This window comes from Lampris incognitus, chromosome 15, assembly GCF_029633865.1.
Source record: "Lampris incognitus isolate fLamInc1 chromosome 15, fLamInc1.hap2, whole genome shotgun sequence".
Classification (NCBI taxonomy): Eukaryota; Metazoa; Chordata; class Actinopteri; order Lampriformes; family Lampridae; genus Lampris; species Lampris incognitus.
This window is the reverse complement of record NC_079225.1, coordinates 24,762,115-24,785,547: the sequence shown is the minus strand read 5'-3', so window position 1 is coordinate 24,785,547 and position 23,433 is coordinate 24,762,115. Positions and strand designations below refer to the sequence as shown.

The following is a 23,433-nucleotide window of genomic DNA, read 5'->3' as shown; positions in this document are numbered from 1 at the left end:
GTATCGTTTTCACATGGCAGCAGGCCTCAGTACAGGGGGCAGTTGGGCTCTGCCACGTTTCTTTCATTATTCATGCAAATGTTTCAACAATCTCTCCTGTTTTCAAAAAAAATAAAAAACAAAAAACATATCAAAGAATAACTTGTATTTGTCCCAATTATGAAAAGTTTGGTTCGTGTTGTACGATTGCCTCATTTAATCTTGCGGACCAACATAATGCCGGCATTAGACTACACAATATTTTTCTCTTTTCACGATGGTCACCGTATCGGATTAGGCAATCACAGTGCCATACATTCTTGCCACGTCTCGGCCGGGAGACTGGCAACCCTACAAGTCGAAGAAGAAGAAGAAGAAGAAGAAGAAGAAGAAGAAGAAGAAGAAGAAGAAGAAGAAGAGAAAAAAAAACTATTGTGGACACTCATAACCTATTATAGCTTAACCAGCAACTCGCCCGGTTTCTGAAGCGCCTCCGCTATTTCTCGCCAACATTTAGCCCATGACTGTCATTGTCCATCCTCGGGGAAACGTCAGAAAGGTAGGGGTATTGTTGTCACTGCTCAACGAACCTTTCCTCGATTTCATTGCTCCACCTGACAGCAGCAATAGCGGCATCTCTTTCTCTTTGCCATGTTTACATATGAGCGCCAGAGAACACTCTGTCATCCTATCGGTCAACGTGAAGGAACACGTCATGGGAAATACAAAAAAAAATATGGATAATATCAAAATTGAATGTAAAAATGTGATTATGTATTTCCAACATGGAAAACACGACACTGAATTTATTGTGAATTTGTTCATTTTGTACGGTAAATTTCAGATACACAAATGCGGATTTACAAAGGTTTCCTCAAATTTTGGTTTCTTACGCGAATTTAAAGAATATATTAAAACGCTGACTTTCAGTGACACTAAAAAAGTAACAAAACCATTAAGCTGTACAAGGATCTTTTCAAAGAGGAATGATGTCACGTGTTTCTTTTGTTAGTTTTTCCCTCCTTTCTTTATTTTGTTTTCTTTCATTCTGTTTGTTTGTGTGGGTTGTTTTCTCATTTTCATAATCCCTAGTAGATTTGTTGTTTATTCAGGATCCTTTCTTGCTATACCATTTTGTGGAGTGCATGCTTGCTGTATTTGTACATGTCAATGTTTTGTAATAGTTTATTAAAATGTAAAAAAAGAAAAAAGAAAATACAAAAAATTGTATACTGTCAAATGAAATTAAAACAGCTTTTTTCTCAGTGAAAAAGGGAAAATCGCCAGGTATTGATGGTCTTTCAGTTGAATTTTATGTTCGTTTTTTGTACCTTTCAAAACCCATTATTTTGTATGTACAAAGAATGTATCAATCTGAGAGAGATGAGCACAACTATGAAACACGGCATTATTTTCCATATCTCAAAACCGGGTAAAGACACTTTGTTAATAGATAATTGGCGGCCTGTTACTCTTATAACTATTAAAAATTGTTGGCCTTGGCTTATGCGAACAGACTAAAGACAGGGCTTACTCATATTGTTGCTGAAACACAGTCCGGTTTTATTAAAGGCCGACATATTAGCAATAATTTCAAGACTTATCTTAGATTTATTGGACTATGCAGATTCAGTACATTCAAAAGCTTTTATTATCTTTTTAGATTTTTTACAAAACCTTCGATACTATTCAACATAAGTTTCTTTTAGAATGTCTTCAGTTGTTTGGTTTTGGAAAAACTTTTATAGATACTATTGATATGTTTATAATAATAGCTTTTATGGATACTGTTGATATGTTTATAATAATAGCTTTTATAGATACTATTGATATCTTTATAACAATAGCTCTGTGGTTATCAACTTCAACACCTCCCATAGATTTGATATAAAATGTGGTGTCCATCAAGGTTGCCCGATTTCACCCGTTTTATTTATTTTTGTTGTTGAATTATTATCCTTAAATATTGTACATGATCCAGAGTTTAAAGGCATCTTTATACTTAATAGGGAAATAAGAATTTAGCAACTAGCTGACGACACAACTCTTTTCTTAAGAAAAAATGCAGAAAGCTATAAATCTAGTTTAACAGTTTTCACTAGCTTCAGGTTTGAAGCTCAGTGTTTCTAAATATGAGTTATTGCCCATGCATGATTGTGAAGATGCATTAATTGAAAATTTTCCTGTAAAGAACACAGTTAAATATTTGGGCATTTTTATAACTAAAAACCTTGTAGCCAGACATCAACTGAACTTTGATGGAAGGATTAAGAAAACCAAGTCTATAACCTCTGGCTTCAAATAGACAACTTTATAGAGTTCTTTTATCTAGGGCTGAGGGCCTCTCTCGCTTCGTTTATCCTTCCCTTTCTCATTTTGTTAATGACCCCACAGTTAATGAAATCAACAAGTTATTCCTTGACTTCATTTGGAAAAATAAGACTCACAAACTTAAAAAGGCAGTGCTTTCTTACAGTAGAGCAGAGGGAGGTCTTGAAGTTTTAAATTTCATTGATACTGTAAACACTTTTAAAGTTAATTGGCTAAAAAAAATGTCTGGCAAACCCAAATTCTCTGTGGTTCTTCATCCCAAATCACATTTTGATAAAAATGGTGGTCTCTCTTTTATATTAACATGTAATTACTCACCTAACAAACTTGCTGTGTCTTTAGCTAAGTTTATCAGCAATCCCTTCTTGCCTGGAAGTTATGCTTCATCCACAAATTTTCTCCTCATAAAACATAAACATTTCTTATGGAATAATGATTATATAACTATTAGGAATAAATCTCTTTTCTTATCCCAAGTGGTTCCAAAGAAATGTTGTCAATGTTTTGTCCATTTTGGATGAACATGGCTATATACTGTCATATGAGCTTTTCATAACTAGACACAACTTTCCAATTCCTTTTAAAGAATATAATTCCATTATCAAAGCCATTTCTTCTGGTCTAATCCATTTTATTAGGAGTCACTTATGTTTTGGTGGATTAAATACCCTAGATGCTCCATCTGCATTGCTTTAGAATGGTATCAACATAAATGACAAGAAATGTATTAATAGACATATTAATCAAAATTTTCAAGTAAACAAAATCAGGAAAATTTTACTGGAACTCACATTTGGAAGAAATTAACTGGCAAAAAATATGGCTTTTACCTTATAAGTTTTATATTCCTAACAAAATCAAAGAAGTCCATTTTAAAATTTTACACAAAATCTATCCAGTGATGTCTATAATTACCAGATATGTGGATGTTGATAACTCTTGTTCTTTTTGTGGACATGCCGATGAACTGTCAATCCATTCATTCTTTCAGTGTAAAATAACAATGAAATTTTGGTCTGATTTAACTTCTCATGTTTTCAATATCATTAATGTTACTCATTGTTTTACTCTTAAAGATATAATCTGTCACTATAACAATGTGAGTAACAAATCTCTGAGATATGTTGTTAAATTTTTTTATTTTACTGGAAAAATTCTTTATTTATAAACAGAAGTTTTAAGGTTCACGACCATCTCTTTCTTTTGATGGAATTTAACTCGATGCTTAACTCTGGCCGTTCCTTTCTTTTTTGGTGTCATCTCATTTCAAGAAGTTAAGTTTAGTTAACATTGAGAGCAGGCCAGCTACCTGTGCAGTTCAAATGACAGCCAAAGAGATTTCAAGTTGCTGGCTGCTGATAGCTTGGATTAAAAATCATATCGTTGAACGTCAAATAAGATACAAGCTATACCAACAGACTTAATATCAAACGTATGTATGCATGTATGTAAGTAACCTGCTAACATTTATTGCTGCATCTTTGATATATTCTCTGCACCATTTCACTTTATCGCCTCTTATTTCGCCAGTATAAGTCAATACTTGTGTATACACTCACCGGCCACTTTATTAGGCACACCTGTCCAACTGCTCGTTAACGCAAATTTCTAATCAGCCAATCACATGGCAGCTACTCAATGCATTTAGGCATGTAGACATGGTCAAGACGATCTGCTGCAGTTCAAACCGAGCATCAGAATGGGGAAGAAAGGTGATTTAAGTGACTTTGAACATGGCATGGTTGTTGGTGCCAGATGGGCTGGTCTGAGTATTTCAGAAACTGCTGATCTACTGGGATTTTCACGCACAACCATCTCTAGGGTTTACAGAGAATGGTCCGAAAAAGAGAAAATATCCAGTGATTGGCAGTTCTGTGGGCGAAAATGCCTTGTTGATGCCAGAGGTCGGAGGAGAATGGCCAGACTGGTTCGAGCTGACAGAAAGGCAACAGTAACTCAAATAACCACTCATTACAACCGAGGTATGCAGAAGAGCATCTCTGAACGCACAACACGTCGAACCTTGAGGCAGATGGGCTACAGCAGCAGAAGACCACACCGGGTGCCACTCCTGTCAGCTAAGAACAGGAAACTGAGGCTACAATTTGCACAGGCTCACCAAAATTGGACAATAGAAGATTGGAAAAACGTTGCCTGGTCTGACGAGTCTCGATTTCCGATTTCTGCTGCGACATTCGGATGGTAGGGTCAGAATTTGGCGTCAACAACATGAAAGCATGGATCCATCCTGCCTTGTATCAACGGTTCAGGCTGGTGGTGGTGGTGTAATGGTGTGGGGGATATTTTCTTGGCACACTTTGGGCCCCTTAGTACCAATTGAGCATCGTGTCAACGCCACAGCCTACCTGAGTATTGTTGCTGACCATGTCCATCCCTTTATGACCACAGTGTTCCCATCTTCTGATGGCTACTTCCAGCAGGATAACGCGCCATGTCATAAAGCTCGAATCATCTCAGACTGGTTTCTTGAACATGACAATGAGTTCACTGTACTCAAATGGCCTCCACAGTCACCAGATCTCAATCCAATAGAGCACCTTTGGGATGTGGTGGACCGGGAGATTCGCATCATGGATGTGCAGCCGACAAATCTGCGTGATGCTATCGTGTCAATATGGACCAAACTCTCTGAGGAATGTTTCCAGTACCTTGTTGAATCTATGCAACGAAGGATTAAGGCAGTTCTGAAGGCAAAAGGGGGTCCAACCCGGTACTAGCAAGGTGTACCTAATAAAGTGGCCAGTGAGTGTATATCTGAAGATTGTTGTGTTGCAGTGTTGTTATTCTATATTAGGTACCCTGAGAGAGCAACGAAACCAGAGTCAAATTCCATGTTTATGCAAACCTACATGGCCAATAAACATGGTTCTGATTCTGATTCTGAAACGTTTGATTTTTTGTCTGAACATCCATTCATCCATCCATTATCCAAACCGTTTATCCTGCTCTCAGGGTAGCGGGAATGCTGGAGCCTATCCCAGTAAGTGCTGCGAAAATATTGTGATAAAAAAATATTGCCCTTGACAGCAAACTGAAAACCTGTCTTGCAAAGATTTAGTGAGTAATTCCTTGCAACTCTGTCTAATGTCACTTAAATTCCTGCAACTGGGACAGGAAGTGAAGCTGATGTAGTTCCACGATTCTCTTGTGTCCATCAACATTTTGATCCAGACCTGAATGAGATGCCAACAACACACCCTACAACTTCACTCTCATATATTCATTAAAAAAGAAAAAAAGAAATAGCCAAATTTTCTACATTTATTCTGTATACATTTTGTTTCTGTGCTGCACACCCAAATACTCAAATCTCTGCTGATCCACACCTTCCTGACCTCAGGGCATTTGCCCTTCTTTGCGGCTATAAATGCAATTCAATCTACTTTCTATTCCATAAATGCAAGACTCAAGTCACTCTTCTTTTTTTTTGTTGATTTGGGCAGCACGGTGGCGCAGTGGTTAGCACGATCGCCTCACAGCAAGAAGGTCCTGGATTCAAGCCCCGGGGTAGTCTAATCTTGGTGGTCTTCCTGGGTTGTCCTCTGTGTGGTGTTTGCATGTTCTCCCCGTGTCTGCGTGGGTTTCCTCCACGTGCTCAGGTTTCCTCCCACAGTCCTAAGACATGTAGATCAGGTGAATCAGCCGTACTAAATTGTCCCTAGGCGTGCGTGTTTGTGGGCCCTGTGATGGCCTGGCGACCTGTCTAGGGTGTCTCTCCGCCTGCCGCCCAATGACTGCTGGGATAGGCTCCAACATCCCCGCGACCCTGAGTAAGATAAGCAGTTTGGGTAATGGATGATTTTGATTTTGATATACTCTATTGATCCCCAAGGGGAAATTCTTCTCTGCATTTAACCCATCCTAGCTGTGTAGCTAGGAGAAGTAGGCAGCCACTGTGCAGCACCCGGGGACCAACTCCAGTTCATCTTGCCATGTCTCGCTCAGGGGCACAGACAGGAGTACTAACCCTAACATGCATGTCTTTTTTGATGGTGGGGGAAACCGGAGCACCCAGAGAAAACCCACCGCAGACACGGGGAGAACATGCAAACTCCACACAGAGGATGACCTGGGTTCACCCCCAAGGTTGGACAACCCCAAGGTTTGAACCCAGGACCTTCTTGCTGTGAGGCGACAGCGCTAAACACGGCGCCACCGTGCCGCTCAATAGCTTGATAAAAACATCTGCCCAATGAGAAAATACAAATGCACATAACTTGTTATTGCTCTGTGATGGAAGAAAATAAATGGCCCCAGTATTGAGAGATGGGTGGATGAAATGATAACACACTCGTCAGTGAAAAGGTTAGCTTGTACCGTGAGAGACAGATGTGAGGCTTTTGACAAAATACAGAGTCCTTTTATTTCTTTTCTTAAACACGGTGGAGTCGGTGAGGTGCTTGGGCAGACAGATGATGAGGCGATGTGTTATGTATGATCAGCATTGATGTACGATATTGAGAACCATTTGGTTCAATAGTTTTTTTTCCCGTATTTGTTTTCTGTTTTTCCTTTCTTTTTCTTCATCTGCCTGTCAGTCTTTTTTGCATGTGTGTTTGTTGAAAAGTGAATGAAAATATTGAGGAAATCAGACGTAAATGTAAATGATATGCACAAGATGGTTACAGTGGGGTGTGTGTGTTTGTGGGGGGGGTATTAAACCACTGGGAGGGGTGTAAGCTAGTCGACTCGCGTATCAAGCTTATGGATTAGCTGAAATAAAGGCCTCTCACTATCTCCATCAGACTTCCCTTATTTTTATTTTTTACTGCTTTTTTTTGGTTTCTTTTTTATTGTGTCTGCCTCCCTCAACCCCCCCCCCCCCACACACACACACACTCAAACACTGCTCATCGCCATAACATGGTAGTTATCAGGCCTGACCAGCCGAGCCAAGCCCTCTTACCTGACCGCTGCCAGCAGGGAGCGGCCACTCTTGCCTGAGTATCTCCAACCACAACAGCCCGGGCGGGGGGGAGGGACGGGTGGGATGAGGAAATCAGGCTAAAGTCATCTATCTAGGCCCAGAGTGAGTGAGCGGACCAATGAGCTTGCAGCATGTAAGCTTTGTGGTCCAGTGGGCGCGTGCACGCGCACACGCCCGCATGTGTGTGCATTTGTGTGTGCGTCCGTGCATGTGTGTGTGTGCGTGCACGTGTGCAAGAGCCCGCCACTTCTGCAACATCCGGCAATAAATCTATTGTGACATGTCAAACTGAATTTATGAGCCAATCGGCTTGCGACAGAGATGTTTAATTTGAAAAAGGAGAGGAGGTGAAAGTAAGAAAGAAATAAATGGATTAAAATGATGAGGAGTTATACCCCCGGCCTTCGCCGTAAACATCACAAAGTCGTGCTGTAAATAAAAAATTTAAAAAAGGATCAGATACCTTTCATAAGCTATCTGTAGAGTTCATATGATTTCTTTTTTCTTCTTCTTTCTATTCACAATGCAGTTTTGTTTCTGTTTATTCACGTTTAACATTTTCTCTCATCAAAATGAACTGCACCACACGGGCCGCACATCCTGATCCCGTCCCCGTCACTTGGAGGCTTATCGCTGAACGTGGCCTCAGGCCTGCAAGGCTTACATGCTTTCACTGCAGGGGAACAGAATGACAGGTAGACGTGTGACACCATCGCTAAGGACAACGGCACGGTTATCAAACGAGTGCCTCATGTTATCTCATATTTCAGTCAGTGAACTTCCTCCATTGTTGAAAGGCTCGCGGCGGCTGAGGCTGTCTGTGTTTTTAAACACTTTAAGGAGGGGGTATTGTTGAAATGTGAGAAGGAATGATTGCCAGGAGGCACACACCACGTTAGAACTATTGTACAAACCCCCTTGTCAGACCTCTTAAGGCCGGGCATTGTACCCCAAAGTATTCCGTTATCGTACCCTGTCTCCTGCACTTTCCCGCCCAAGAGCCGGCTGCACTGCAGCTTCCGGGTTGAAAGTGGAGAAAAAAAGAAAAGAAATAGGATTTGCTTTACTTTTCAGTTGCCAAAAGTAGGGAGGAATGTGAAAACCAGTTGTTTATCAAGATTAATCTTCCTTCCAATCAGAATCAGCATCGGCCGCAATGGTCACCGCTGTTCCCCATGGTCGATGCTTGCAAGGGTGGGAAGGGTGTGTGGGAGATTTCACTCACGATGGATAGCGTAATTCTCCCACTGCACCTGATTTGACCCCTCAAATACATTATCGATAGTGGATGTCCGCAACAATTTTTAGTTTTTGTTAATGCATTGATTTGCTGTTGATATTTATAGATTAATTTCACCAAATGAGGTCAACTATACTATGAGACTACTTCTAATGTGTTTCTAATGTTTCAGTGGTGATTTGCATCTGTTTGGAGTTGTTTTTGTATCTATATTTTTATTTCCCTTTCTCAATTTTACTCCACGGCCCACATGACATACACGCATGCATGCACGCACACACATATAAACACACACACAAACACACACACACACACACACACACACACACACACACACACACACACACACACACACACACACACACACACACACACACACACACACACACAGAGGCAGCTGGTTCCTCAGCCAGTGAAAGCAGGTGTCTGTGAATCTCATGGGGTTTGGGGTTTTGGCTAGTGTAGATGGAGACTATCCCATCTATCTGAAAGTCTGTTTCTGGCTATGGCCTCCTTCCACAGCTCTCTTTCTCTCTCTCTCTCTCTCTCTCTCTCTCTCTCTCTCTCTCTCTCTCTCTCTCTCTCTCTCTCTCTCTCTCTCTCTCTCTCTCTCTCACACACACACCAGGACTTCCGAGATACAATGTCAGAAGCATCTTCTGTCCCCCAGCCTTCACCATGATTTCCTTGCTCTCGTGATGTCTACTTGAATTGGTTCCATTTAGGATAGATACGATCAGAATAATGCTATTGTCACTCAAAAACACTTCACTTCATGTCAGTCATGTTAATCACTTACAATGGATCCGCAGCCCAACCTGTTTGGGTCTCCGAAACCCACAGCCGGCAGGATGTACACTTTGAAGCATCTATAGTGTGCTCCTCAGTAATGAGGTGTCTGCAGTGATGTGGCGGCCATGTCAGTCACGAGGAATGTCATATCTGCATGTATATATTCCTCTGAGAAATCTACTTCAGATGGAAATCTATATTTGAGGGCAATGTGGTGGCTTTGGTGGATGGGTTGGGGGGGGTGCAGGTGGCTGAAGGGGGGATGTGAGAGCTGGGTAGAGAGCTGTAAATATAGATCCTAATTTGAGTCTGGGCCCCTTGGCCTACATGGCCTCACAGGAAAACAACTCTCCTCAAGAGACTGAATACGGAGCTCATACACCGAGTGTGGGTTTATTTTTGTGTGTGGACGTGGGTGTTATTGGTGATGTAATGAGGTGCATTTGCTACTTTTTCCATTTGCTGCAGAGGTACATTCGTAAAGATGAAGGGGTGGTATGTCAGATACTGCTATGCAGCGGTGAGTTGGCTTGCACATGTACGCTTGTGTGTGTGTGTGTGTGTGTGTGTGTGTGTGTGTGTGTGTGTGTGTGTGTGTGTGCGCGACAGCATGTGCATGTGTGTTGATGTGTGTGCAAGCACATGTATATCCTTCTGTGCGCTCACGCTAACAAGCTTCTAAGAGAGATGACGACAAGTGCTTAAAAATGTCAAATGTCACCGATCCAGAGTAAACTTTCACTTATTCGTCTCTGGAAGATTCTTGTCAGTACTCTGTGATCAGAGAAATATGAGCAACAGTTAGAGATATTTGCATACCATCTCCTTATCAGAGCCGCCTGATAACCTCAATCGATGACTCTTAAATGGACGGAAAGGCCGCCAGAGACTGTTTGAAGTTTTATGACATTTAAGTTTTATGGTCATTTCAACTGGGAGCCAAACGAGCTTTGTGACTGTTGGGACACATATCTGTGTGTGTGTGTGTGTGTGTGCACAAGTGTGTGTTTGTGCACGTTTGTGTGTGTGCGCGCGTTTTGGGACTACAGAGTCATCATCAGAATTTGAAAACGTAATGATAGTTCTGACACGATAAAACTCAACAGAACCGACACGTCACCCAGTCCAAACACAGAAGTGACCTCCGATAACTGTGTGGCTTCAGAAATCCATTTGAACCGCTGAGCCACACAACTCGAGGCCGTCCATACAAAAGACACGACTCTACGAGGTGATCTTAACACAAAGCATGCAGGGTTACTCTTAAATCTATCTAGCCTTCAGGAACAAAACTGGTGTAATTTCTCTCTCTCACGGCCTCGCTGCTCTGACAATACGCCAGTATGTACCTGTTCAGCCATGTTGCATGATGGCTGCACAATACAGCCCATAAGGTGGTGTGGATACTTCATGATTGAGCAACAACAAACACAGTGGTATAATTTAAAAAAAGACACACTTTATTTACTAGGCAGTATACAAAAGTAGAAAAACACAAGTGAAAACGTGCTTTGTATAAATGCTCTTATAAAACGTGTTTTTTGCTTGGAAGCTAGTAAAAAAAAACAACAAAGCATCAGATAAAAAAAAAACGATCGTCCGCTAAGTGTTGAGTGGGGCTACTGTAGTTTTTTTTTTTTTTTTTTTTTAGTAAAAAGAAAAACAAAACACACCGATTGAATATGTAACATACAAACAGTACATACAAACTATCAAAAGAAATGTTTACAAAAACAAATGTCAAACTTTGGATTCCGCGGGCTTTCGCTTGTAGCATGAAATTAATGTTTTGTACTCGAGATTTGTGGAGCGTTGTATTCGTAAAGAACTGAAAACTGAAACGCAGCTCGGTCTTATTTCACCGAATGAGGTTCAGGGTTTCAGAAAACTCGAGGAGCTCGGTTCAAAACTCGAAAGTGTTTCATTCATATAACTCTCATTTTTACTTTACAGTGTTTGTTCAGTAGAAATGTTGCCCTGTACAAGATACTGTAAAGGTGAGAAAAAAAACCTAAAAAATAAAAATGAAATGAACACAGAATTAAAAAAAAGTATTTAGATTATCTGTTAATACTAAGGCTAGCTCGATTTTCTTGTAAGCGTAATTTGATTATTTCTAATCGTCTGTAAACCTGACACGAGCAAACGTATCCATTCATGTTCAGCGATAAATCGTTAACATGGGTGACCACAACACATTAAAAAAGGGAAGTTTTTCCACACAAAAAAGGAAACGTATCATTACTGAAATGCAAAAGTTGTAATTGAATTCATTAACATGCCTTTTGGATTCATGATAATGCTAGTAGGGCTTAAATACTGAAGTGAAACACTGCTTCAATGGCCAATTATAAAAGATAAGAAAAAAACAACAACACAGTTATCAAAACAAATAAATTATTTAGCTTGTTCTTTATATTAATATTAAAATTCAGAAGTATCAATAAGAATGCAGCCCAATGGAAATTATAAAGCCACCTTTCCCCCTTACAACACACATACATACACATATATATACACATACGTGTGTGTGTGTGTGTGTGTGTGTATATAACATTGATAATATAATACAATGATGAAACCAAGAGATAAGATTGACATTGACAAGATAAAAATTTAAAGTACAAATTCTATAAAAAAGAATTCAAAAACAAAATTGATAGTCTTTGGTTGGTTGAAATCCAACGAGTTTGAGTGTAAAATCTATGGCGTCATGCCTCTCCCAACTGTTGTACCACAACAAATAAGAAACCCAATGCGTTGCATCCAACGCAGGGAATGTTGATGTTTTCAGATCAACACATGTCTCTTGTGTATGCATGCTTGCACATGTGTTTGTGTGTGTGCGTGTGTGTGTGTGTGTGTGTGTGTGCATGTGTGTGAACGAGTGTGCTTGTTTTTACATGACAAGTGTCCTGGTAGGATAAGTGTTGATGTACTTGCTGCCCTGCTCTGAAGCCAAGACTTGTTCTTCAGTCTTACCACAGGTTATCTGCTCCCATGAGCTGAGCTGCTGTTTATATGAGAGAGAGAGAGATTGAATGAAAGGGTTAATGTACAATGAAATATCAAACAACCAACATAAATGAACATTCACATTCTCACACACACACACACACACACACACACACATACACAGATGGGCGTGCATGCAAACACACCTGTAGAGGGCTGCCCATGTGCCGATGAGGGAGGTGGTAGGCTTTGTGTCCATCTTCACTCAGTACAGAGCTAGTTAGCAGGTCCTGAATGGAAGGACAGGAACAGGGGGAAGCAGTAAGGACAGAAAGGAAAGCAAAGGAAGGAAAAGATAACAAAAAAGAAAATAACATAACGATCAATGTCAGCAAGGAATGAGGATATCAAACTGACACAGTGAGGGTGGAGAAACTTTAACACCAATAAAAGCACTGCCTCCCAGCAGAAACCAAACGAGGTGTGAAATCAAAATGAGAGGTCAAAGGTGAACCGTAAGCTTACAGGTACTTCCTGAGCAGGGCCAGTGGGGGAGAAAAGCTGTGTGTGGAGATCCTGTCCTTCCCACTGCATGCATGGGCTCCTCTCACATGGTGAGTCCACCTAGGACACACACACACACACACACACACACACACACACACACACACACACACACACACACACACACACACACACACACAAAGAAAGAAACAGCCCATAATGGTTATGCATAAAGCATATTCACAAACAAGTACACTAACTTTGCATGACCTCACGCACACAAACAAGCTTAACACAAACAGGCTATTCCCATGGCAGCTTTACAATATGTGAGAATATAACCAAATTTTAAAAAACAACCACAATTACTAAAATATCTGCAAAGTTAGACCCCACTACAGTACTACCCTGACACCACATACATTTACTTTTCTGGCATAGAAAGTAAAAGTACTTGTCTAATTCGCTATGTGTGTGTGTGTGTATGTGTGTGGTCAGGGGTGCAAAAGAGTGGAAATTACCTCTTGCTTAATCTTCTTCAAAGGACGTTGCTCATCTGGTGACAACCCTGCTGAGATGGTGCACTCCATAGGCTCCTGCTTGATGGACTCCACCATCGCCTGATCCAGAGGGGAGCCCTGGAATTGACCAAAATTTCCCCTTGAGTCAGCACAGATGAATAGCTCAGTGGTGATTTACCTAAGAAATTTAAGCCTATCATAGGATATATTTTTTTGAGGTCAACTGCTTACAAAAAAAAAAAAATCCCCAAACTCTCCCCAACTCCCCCTATGTTCAGCATCATAAACAAAATTGTACATTTTTTTTTCTCATGCATTATCAGTACAGTGATTCTGTGACTGGGTATGCACAAGCCTGCTTATGTGTAGGGGTGTGCATGTGTTTGTTGCTTGCATGCACCCATATTAAGGAGCGTATGTGAGTAGTGTATGAATGCATGAATGTGTGTATGTTTGTGTGTGTGTGTGTGTGTGTGTTTGTTCTCACCAGTAGTTTGAGCGGTCCATACTTGGCCTCCCGCAGGGCCGGAGCTGATCTAAAGGGTGTGGGGGTACGAGGGGATGACTCCAAGATGGAACGACGGATGTTTGGCGTCCTGAACCTAACACATAGAAAGTCAGAAAAAACGGTCAGAAGTTATCAATTTCCTTTTTTCTGACAGGTTGAAACACCAAGAAAGATGTTTACAGTGGTTTACAGTTGTTCCATACCAGATTTCTCAAAATAGATAACAGTAAAAAAGTAGAATAGACTCAATTACATGTCATTCTCTTTTTGGTGCCTGAGTGGGTGGTTGCGATGTAGGGATATGTTCATTATTGGTTTGGAGTCCACAGGTGAGTTGATTGGCAGACTGTCACTGTCAGAGTGTTCTGGACTCATCGATTGGTTGAGAAACTAAAAGACAAAAATCAAAAATCAAGATAATAGGTTAAAGAAAATAGTTTGAATATTGTTTGAAGCCATGAAAATCTTGTGGATTATGGGAGCATACTGGATTAGAACTACGGAGATGGAGAATAAAAGAAAAACAGCTGAGAAGGGAAGAGTTACTGGTCCAAAAGATGGAAGATAGTTTAAATGACTGAAGTTAAAAAAAAAGTGCGAGGAGATGACACACTAATTGGTTCTTTATGATTTTTTTGGGATGATGTCATCAGATGGCAGGTTGATGATTGGATTGAGTCTGATCAAACTCAGCCATGTCTTAGCTACCTGTGAGGGTGAAAAGGGTATGTTTCGGACTGGTGGAGGCTTGGGAGTGGAGCAGATGAAACCAGCCAGTGACATTGCACCTTGAGGATTTCCTGAGCCCTGATTGGGCGAGACCCTGTCTGTTCTGGTAATACTCCTATCCAAGGGCTCACTGGTTGTGACCTCACCCAATGAGGAGAGGCTCTAGGAAGAGGGTGGGAGCAAAAAATGGGTCAAGGCCCACTACAGTGCTTTTTCTCAATTTTCTTAATTGGCAAGCTTCCTCTTCAATTTTGTTTGGAAGCAGTGGCAGAAATCAAAATAAAGAAATAGATTTTTTTAACAGACAACCAGGAAACTAAAATGAAATAAAATAAATAATAAAATAAACATACACAGACTTACCGAGTCAAGGACAGATTCCATGAACTCTGGAAGGTCATTGGTGAATGCGGGGCTACTGTGATGGCCATTGTTGTTATTGGCGTTGTTGGTGTTGTTGCATGTGGCACGTGTTGATGAGGCACTCTCCTCAGGTAGGCAGCCTTGGTCAAGGGGCAGTGCAGGGGCAGCAGCCTGGTGATGATGTAATGACAGTGTCATTCCTTCTAAGCTGTCAGTCACAGAGCTCTGGCTGACCCAGTTGGCATAGGGCAGGTTGATCTGGATGAAAGGGGGAGAAATAAATGAAATACCATACAATATTAACCTTTACTTTGAAAACACCAGCCAAGCAAGCCTATTATGAGAGGAAGAGCAGAAGCAAGAGAGTGGGAGGAGCTGAGAAAAAATGAACAGATGAGACCAAATGTGTGTATGTGTGTGTGAGAGAGAAAGACAAAAAAGGAGAAAGGGAACTTGAGTGTAGAGTTGATGGAGGGGTGAGAGTGGTGGTGGGTAGAGGGTTGCACAAGGGGTCACACACACACAAACACACAAGAGTGGCAAGATAAGGTCCTATTTCATCACTTCTGCAGAAACAGACCCCCCAGATGTTTCCTCCTCCTTACAAGCACACACACATACAGCCACCAACCACTGTCCTTAAAACCAGGGTCAAAGCAGATACGCATAAATTGGGCAAATTGGTAAAGCAGGCTTTCAAATTATCACCACGGGTGGACGCATACACGGGACCAGACACACAGACTCACAGGGAGTGATGGCTGGCCTTTCAGCTCATTCTCTGTTGACATGAGCAGTAACTCGATCTCCTTCACCCTCTTTTCTTTCTCTGGGTCCTCCTCACCATAGTGTCTCTGAGAGAGAGACAGAGAGAGAAAGAAAGAGAAGATTTTATCTATCAGTCATTCATTCCTTACCTTGAAACCACTTTTGATAGTATTTCTCAACATGTACTATATGTATGTATACTTTCTGATTTACCTGGATAGCAGCAGTTCCATGCTGGGGAATGCTCAGGAAGTTCAAATGTAGAGCCATAGGAAATGGCACCTGTTGAACCAATTAGAGATAAGTCAGACCAACAGCAATTTCAGTGTACACATGCACTCCATTCAAAAATGTTGCTCTCAAGCTAAATTTGAATGGAACTATTCATTTCGCTAAATCTTAACGAGAGACTGACATGCCCTTTCTGAACACATTTTTTTTTAACTTTGGTAGTTTGAATCATAACCGAAAATAGGTGTGGTTTTATAAATTCAAAGCTATTGGCTACTGTCTTCCTGGGTGTTCGCGTGGGTGGGGCTCAGTACCGCTCGTCACTTGCCGTAGAAAAAAATAGTGGTAGGCCTACGACACGGCAGTGCAATACAACTTGGCGAATAATATGTTCGATGATACAAATAACTGTTAGACAGATAGATGATAGATATTTAGATAAATAGATAGATAGATAGATAGATAGATAGATAGATAGATAGATAGATAGATAGATAGATAGATAGATAGATAGATAGCAATATGTCGTAGTAAGATCGATAATAAATTCTCAGCAAAATAGCACAAACTCGAGCCAAGTAGCTAGCAGGAGGGGGTGAAAGAACGTCTTCTCCGTGGTTTTATAGCATCTCGCTACGGACACACCCTATATGCAAATTGGCTGGTGTCTACGTATCCACTGGTACACCTTGTCATTGGACACCATCTACAGTCAATCACAGATCTCTCGAGTGGCCGCAGACGCGCTGTTTTGGCCACCAAATTTCTCCGTGGTCACATTCCAACTCGAAACATAGCCTATCAATAGGGATTTTCAGATTTTGATGTCAGTATCACTTTAAAACACTCAAAGGTCCCACTTACTCGGTGTGTGTCATGGATGTATTGGTAATTCAGTGGGGACAGGGGCTGGAGCGGCACATGAGTGGGTGAGTGATGGGGGAAACCCATGTTGTGACCGGTGGCCTTGACATAACCAGAGGAGAGTGAGAGAGAGGATGGGCTGTTCTTGGAGGAGTGCTGCAGATAGCCTTCCTGTTCCACTTTCCGCCTCATGGTGGAGTTCCAGTGGTTTTTTATGGCGTTGTCAGTCCTGGTTGAAAGGAACATTGCGCACAACGCTTGTTAAGTTGAACAACACAACCTTTAACCCACATCCACTGTGAACGTACACACGTGTCCAAATGAAAAGACAAAACCCTTCTGGATTTCTAGTGGTACTTGAAAGTGTTATCACGACAGGCACACGCTCAGACAAACAAAGATAGGGACGCTGTCATGGTCGCACAAGCTCTCTCTCTCTCTCTCACAGACACAGACACAGACACAGACACAGACACACACACACACACACACATCACATTCAAGGGCAGAGACACAAGAGGAGAGCGACATGGAGCAATAACAATCATCTCAATATAAAATTTTCTTCGCTTGCCCTTCTTACTCTCCATGCCTTTCTGGTCCATCTCTGTTGTTTGTTTGTTTGTTTCTTTCTTCACTCTTTCTCTAAAAACCAACCTTTCCTGTCTTCCTCTATGCCCCTCCCGCTATCTTTTTCTCCATTCATGCTATCATCTTCTCTGATAATCATGCGCTCCCCTCTCATCATCAGTCTCTCTCTCTCTCTTTCAGCATCTCTTTCCCTCTCCTCTCAACTCTCACGTTCTTCCTCCCTCTCTCCCTACCTGTGCTCCTTCCTAGCATCCATGCTTTCCTACCTGCCGGGGAGCAGCTTGGCAATCTCGGCCCATCGGTTGCCCAGCTTCTCATGGGCCTGGTAGATGATTCGGTCCTCTTCCTCGGTCCATGACGTTTTCTTCACCTCCGGGTTCAGATGGTTGTGCCAGCGTTCACGGCACTGCTTGCCAATGCGCCCCTTCAGGTGTTTGGCAATCACGGACCAGCGTTTGGCGCCATACTTTTGGACCAGTTCGATTACCTGAGAGAGGTGGGTGGGATTGTGAGGGAGAGGTAGACAGAGAAAGAGAGAGATAAATATGGAGGAGTAGTACAGCAAAAAGGAAGGGAGGGGTAAATGGGTGAAGACGTTGTATAATAGTAAAAGGAAATGAAGGAGATGGAAAAATTAGAGTGGAAAAAAAACCCCTTTATCAGTTTTTGCCTGATTGTTTCAAGAACAATCGAAGGTTGGCAACTCAGGCTCAATGAACTGTTTCCCTCTCCTCTTCTCTCTTTTTCTTCCCTCTCCTCCCTCTTTCTTTATCATTCTACCTCTGTAGGTGACTGAAAACACCTGCTGGTGTGCAGTGAGGGAGTTTCCAGAGGAACGTTAGCCAGTCTGCTAATCATTACAGTGACATCTGGTTGGAAATATAACTCCTTGGACATTTAACAGGCTTTAAGAGACTTTTTGTACTACAGGTGTCACAGATACATTTAAAAGCAACTCTTCCAAACAGTGAAAGCCAGGGACATGTCATAGCATAGTTTCTCTGATCACACATGAGCAAACGTTTTTTTTTTTCATAGATTTCTCTTCCTGTATGTCCACATTGTGTTCTGACAGCACTTTGAATGATGCAGATATTTTAAAAATCACGGTAGTTTGATACGTTTCGAAGACACGTCAGTAGGGAATCCAAGTTGTTTTCATAAGGCCCTGCTGCTGTGTAGTGCAAAAACATTGTGGATTTCCAGAAGTTTTCTTGGCTAGATTTTTTTCAGTGATCTTGGACGTGTCTCTTGAGGAGTTCAGCATGTTTTCCTTGAAGTGATGAGCTGCTGTGTGTGTGTTCTTACCCTCTGGTCCTCCTCTTTTGTCCAGGGGCCTTTGATGAGTTCTGGGTTTAGGACCTTCTGCCACCGGTGCTGGCACTGCACATCAGTGCGGTTCTGGTGTGGTTGGAGAACATAGCTATTATTCATCACCCACTAATGACTGAGGGTTTTTAGAAAATCATAGGATGCATTTGTATGAAAGACTGGCATTAGATTAATATGACCTTTTAAGCCCATTCAGAAGCAAAACTAGCTTCACTTTTCACCACTTTCCATGCAGAATATGGTCCAGATGGGTTTTTTTGTGTGTATTTTATGTTGATTTTTAGAGAAATGGGATTTGCTCTACTTTTCTGACATGACGTGTGTGTGTGCATGTGTGCAGGCATACATCTGCATTGTCACTTCAATCATGTGTGTATCACATTATGAATGTCAGTTACCCTAAATACTTACAGTAAGTAAGCTAGCAATAACTTTCCAGTCTTCTGACCCATGAAGCTCAACCAGCTTCTTTAACTTCTCATCCTAAAAAAAACAAACAAAAAAAAAACAACAAAAATACCTTTAAACCTCAATACAATGACGTTCAACCCCAACGATTCTAAAACTAACGCAGCTGTCAGGGAACACAAAAGGTCAAACAAACAACATGAACTAATGACACAAAGGAGAACTTCACTTTAGTGGGAAGTATGTCCCCCTTATGGCAGTTACTTCCCATCACCTATTTTTTTAAAATATGCATGTAATCTGGTACACTGATGAAAACAAGGCAAAGCTCTTGATGCAGGTGTGTTAGTGTGTGCATGTATGTGTATGGATATGATATTTGTGTATTTGTTGAATTCTTAGGAAGTCAGTTTTGTGTGTGCGTATTTGTCTGTGCATGTGAGTGTAATTCTGTATCTGCGAGTGTGTGTGTGTGTGTGTTTGTGTGTGTGTGTGTGTGTGTGTGTACCTCTTCACGCGTCCAGCGTGTTTTGCCCAGATTGCGTTTCCCTGTCTTGGCCAGAGGTCCATCATAGTCATGGTCATACATCTCAATATCCTCGTCATCTTCCTCACTACTGTAAACACTATATATACACAGAGACAGATAGATAAAGAGAGATAGGGAGGAGGAAAGATAGAGAGAGAGAGAGAGAGAGAGAGAGAGAGAGATGGAAAGGGAGATACAGGGAAGGAGATGTATAAACAGGGAACACAACAGAGAGAAAGGTGGAGATATCATGAATACAAAGAATTAGACGGCAAGAAAAGAAAGTTGAATAATTAGACAATAAATACCAGTCAAGTTTTTAACTACACCCTAATCATCTCTTCATAGAATACATGAAGTACTCATAACACTTTATAGCTCATGTGGTAGCAACAATGACAAAACCAGTCATTCTTGAAGATCTGGATAAGGTTTTAGCCAAGACACCCACAAGGGAAGAGAAAGAGTGAAAGACAGATAGAGAGAGAGACAGAGAGAGAGACAGAGAGAGCTTGAGAGAGAGAGAGGGAGAAAGGGAAAAAGAGCATGAAAAAGAGAGAGGGAGAGAGACAGAAGGAAGGAGGAATAGAATTGGATGAACAGGTTCTAGTGTTTTTGGTTTCCACAGATACTGGGATTGGCATATGTGAACATAATTTCATGACCCTGGCATGTTCAGACCTGCACTGGCATTGTACAGTGCATGCACCGATGCAGGCACGCGCGCGCGCACACACACACACACACACACACAAACTAGTCGGTTTGTTAATGAGAAGTAGCACAGGGACAATATCGAAGCCAGACAGGGTCATTCAATGTCTTTCAGGACAACAGGTGAACAGGAAGCTCAACAGGACACGTGTGTGTGTGTGTGCGTGTGTGTGCGCGCGCGTGCTTTCTCCACTGTGTTAGAACAAGAGCGTATCTAAAGGGTTGTTAAATTTCCTAACATGTCCATGTGCAATGGGTCAAATAGCCTATATAATGTAACAATATATTTAAAAGCACTAAATACACGTTTCATCATCTACTCTATTACAACCATTTCCTGCAAATAGCCACGTTCACCACCACGTACTAGTTTGGTATCAAAAACACAATATCACTCAATACGTTCTCTTTTTTTCAATTTAGGATAAAATTAAATCGAGGTCTCTCCATCATTTGAAAACATACGAGGTCTTAAGTAATAGTTTCCCATGGCTACGAATGGAAGCGCCCCTTCGCAGCAGCATGAAACACCGAATAAGACGAGCCAGGCGTCCTGGCGACGGACTAGGATGGGTTTCGGTGACAAGTGGGCTAACTAACGTCTAAACATTTACACAAGCACCCTTAATTAAACCCAATTATCTCTATTTCCCACAATGATTAGCAGTAAGCGCTATCTGTGAAGTTCGCGTGATACTTTTAGAGAGTAGAAAGTGACGAGACTGCGTTTTTTTTGTTTGTTTTCTTTTTGCAAAAGTGAACGATGACGACCAAAAATTACGCACTGGCTCATCGTGTGAGCGTTGTGCCATGGTTAATCCCCCTTGTCCAAATAAAGAAAATATGGCTTAAAAAAAACAAACAAAAAAACAACTACCCTTCCACCGAGACAGGTGCACCTTGCGCGCACGATGACTTATTCTAAATCACATGGTGAAAGTTAGGTCCCCAATGTAGCTTGCTGCGTTCAAAGAGGCAACTTTGGGCAGTGGACCGGGACATTTCATCCGATTAGAGCTGGAAAAGTGTTATTAAGTATTTGGAGAGAAAAGAATACGGTTTATATTCTGTGCGCAAAGTGGGAAGCGCCTGTCCGCCCGCCTAATTCAATGTCTGTGTGCATATGACAGAGAGCGAGAGAGAGCGAGAGAGAGCGAGAGAGAGCGAGAGAGAGCGAGAGAGAGCGGGAGGGAGAGGGAGAGGGAGAGCGCGCACCGAGGCAACGCTCTCTCACCACTGACAGCAGCGCGAAGAACACATGCCAGATGACACCACCTGTCATCTGAACACATTTGACTTCTTCCGTCAGTGAAAGCGAGAAGAAAATACAGCTTTACAACAAAAGCAAAGCAAAGTGCACAGACCTTATGATTAAAACTAACCATGTACCAAACTTCACAGACTTCATCCCGAATTGTTTGCACTGTGCGACTACAGTAATCGGCAGCAGGGAATTAAACGCAAGCCTTGCGCAGTCGCTGCAGAGTGCAGAATAAAGTTGAACGCGTATTATTCACAAATATGTGCCAATTAAGCTCCGCTGGCTTTGCAGGCTTACCTGTGTCTCGGCCGCCGAGCCATTTTGAGTGTCGTGAGCGGCTCACAGGGTGCGCGGAGCTCTAGCTATTTCTTCTGGTACTCTCCGGGCGAGGGAACAGGTTGACATTAAAAGGGTAGACATAAAAAAAGACAGACGCAAGATACAAGACTTCTCCCCGCCCCCTGCGAAATTTCCCGCCCCTGACGCGCGCCCAAATGCGCAGGCGCGATAGAAAATCCAAAGGAGATAGGACCACACGTTCGTTACACGTCGGTGAAGGCGCGTTTTCTCCTGCTGACCGCGCCAAACTAGGAAAAGAAAAAACTTATTTTCAAGGGTTACTTCTCCTTTCTCTTCGTATAAAAGGAAGGCAACGGATCTGGACAACATAAACAATTGTGGAATGGTATTTTGCCTAGGCAGGGACAGTGTGAAGTGAAGTTGTAATGCTCTCTCCCTAGGTAGCTCTACCTGTTTCTCTTCTGGACCCGACTAGAGAAAGATGTTTTGCAGGGATAGGGCGATGAACAAGAACCTGTCCGTATGGCATAGCTACGAAACGGGCTTTTGTGGTCGCTAAGCAATTCTGTATGTGGTCTTTAGCCTTGCCAAAGAACGTCACCCCCTTTTTTGTGAATGTTGTGGTGCAGACTGGTTGACTGACTTCACAAATTATATGTGACTCCCTCCACTTTTCCTGGCTTGCTGCCGACGTCTTTGAATGTATTCAAAATAGCGTACATTTAAATTAGAAACGAGTTGAGCTCGTTTTGAAATACCCCTGTGTTGACGATTAACCATCTTCACGTGTATTGCATAACTTCTGCATTAGGTTCTCTTCATTGCCTGCGCTTTGTTTTGGTTCAAGTAAGCTATGCAACCTCTCTCTCTTGCTTTCGGGCGACCATTCACCCATCCAGTGGGGGGGCTTAAAGGTTTATTTGTATAATTGTGTCTTCTCATTGTTCCTCCATACGCGACCGTATTGTCCTGGTCACTTGTTATTACCGTCACCCCAGAGCGGTCTATTGTCCCAGGGCAGTCATATTGGCGGCATGATTGGGGGGTATGCAAACGCACACACACACTTAACACAGCCCCAGACTCCGGGTTTTACATTGGTTGCAGCAGCATAGACAGCTGACTCATTAAAGGGTGAAAAATAGATAACGTGGAAAATTGATTTGTAAGATCAGGGGTTGAAGGGACAATCGTATGAGAAATACTTTCAAATACTTTCTTATTGATATCGCTTTGATGCACCGAGTAGCTTTGAGTACAGTTCATTCCAACTCCACTCACACAAGTGCGTGCAGAATATGTCTAAGCAGATGTTCTGTTTAAGTGTAACCTTATCTGGCAGTAGGCCCAATTACAGTGTACAACACATGCTATATGTTGTAGTGACTTGTAGGTATCATCCCAAATTGCGTACATAAGCATTGTCATGTGACACGTGTGAGTTCGAGTTAGTATTTTACAATGTGTGAAATAAGTGGGCCTCTGTGTGTGCTTGTGTTGTGTATTTTCCCTCGAGGTTAAGTTACATCTTGTTACGTGAAGCCAATTTAAAGGAGGAGAACCAG

At 41.9% G+C, this 23,433-nt stretch overlaps 1 protein-coding gene across 1 annotated transcript; it reads right to left on the bottom strand.

Moving 5' to 3' along the window:
* Nucleotides 1–12,189: 12,189 nt before the first annotated feature.
* On the bottom strand, nucleotides 12,190–21,953 carry myb (v-myb avian myeloblastosis viral oncogene homolog). The gene is made up of 15 exons (XM_056294912.1): nucleotides 21,866–21,953; nucleotides 19,573–19,690; nucleotides 19,068–19,139; nucleotides 18,633–18,725; nucleotides 17,591–17,811; nucleotides 16,734–16,962; nucleotides 15,852–15,920; nucleotides 15,596–15,724; nucleotides 14,871–15,095; nucleotides 14,032–14,168; nucleotides 13,758–13,872; nucleotides 13,271–13,387; nucleotides 12,771–12,869; nucleotides 12,452–12,535; nucleotides 12,190–12,303 (listed from the first exon to the last, which is right to left on the bottom strand). The coding sequence occupies exons 1-15, from the start codon at nucleotides 21,886–21,888 to the stop codon at nucleotides 12,190–12,192; spliced, it is 1,845 nt and encodes a 614-aa protein (XP_056150887.1). The 5' UTR covers nucleotides 21,889–21,953.
* Between the last annotated feature and the right edge of the window lie 1,480 nt (nucleotides 21,954–23,433).

What these genes read in the sequence shown, in the direction of transcription:
- myb (XM_056294912.1), bottom strand. Translation starts at nt 21,888, where the DNA reads ATGGCTCGGCGGCCGAGACACAG. An exon ending in GCCCTGCTCAGGAAGTACCT is followed by an intron (nt 12,536 to 12,770) that starts GTAAGCTTACGG and finishes CCTTCCATTCAG; the next exon opens with GACCTGCTAACTAGCTCTGT. An exon ending in ACATGGGCAGCCCTCTACAG is followed by an intron (nt 12,304 to 12,451) that starts GTGTGTTTGCAT and finishes TCATATAAACAG; the next exon opens with CAGCTCAGCTCATGGGAGCA.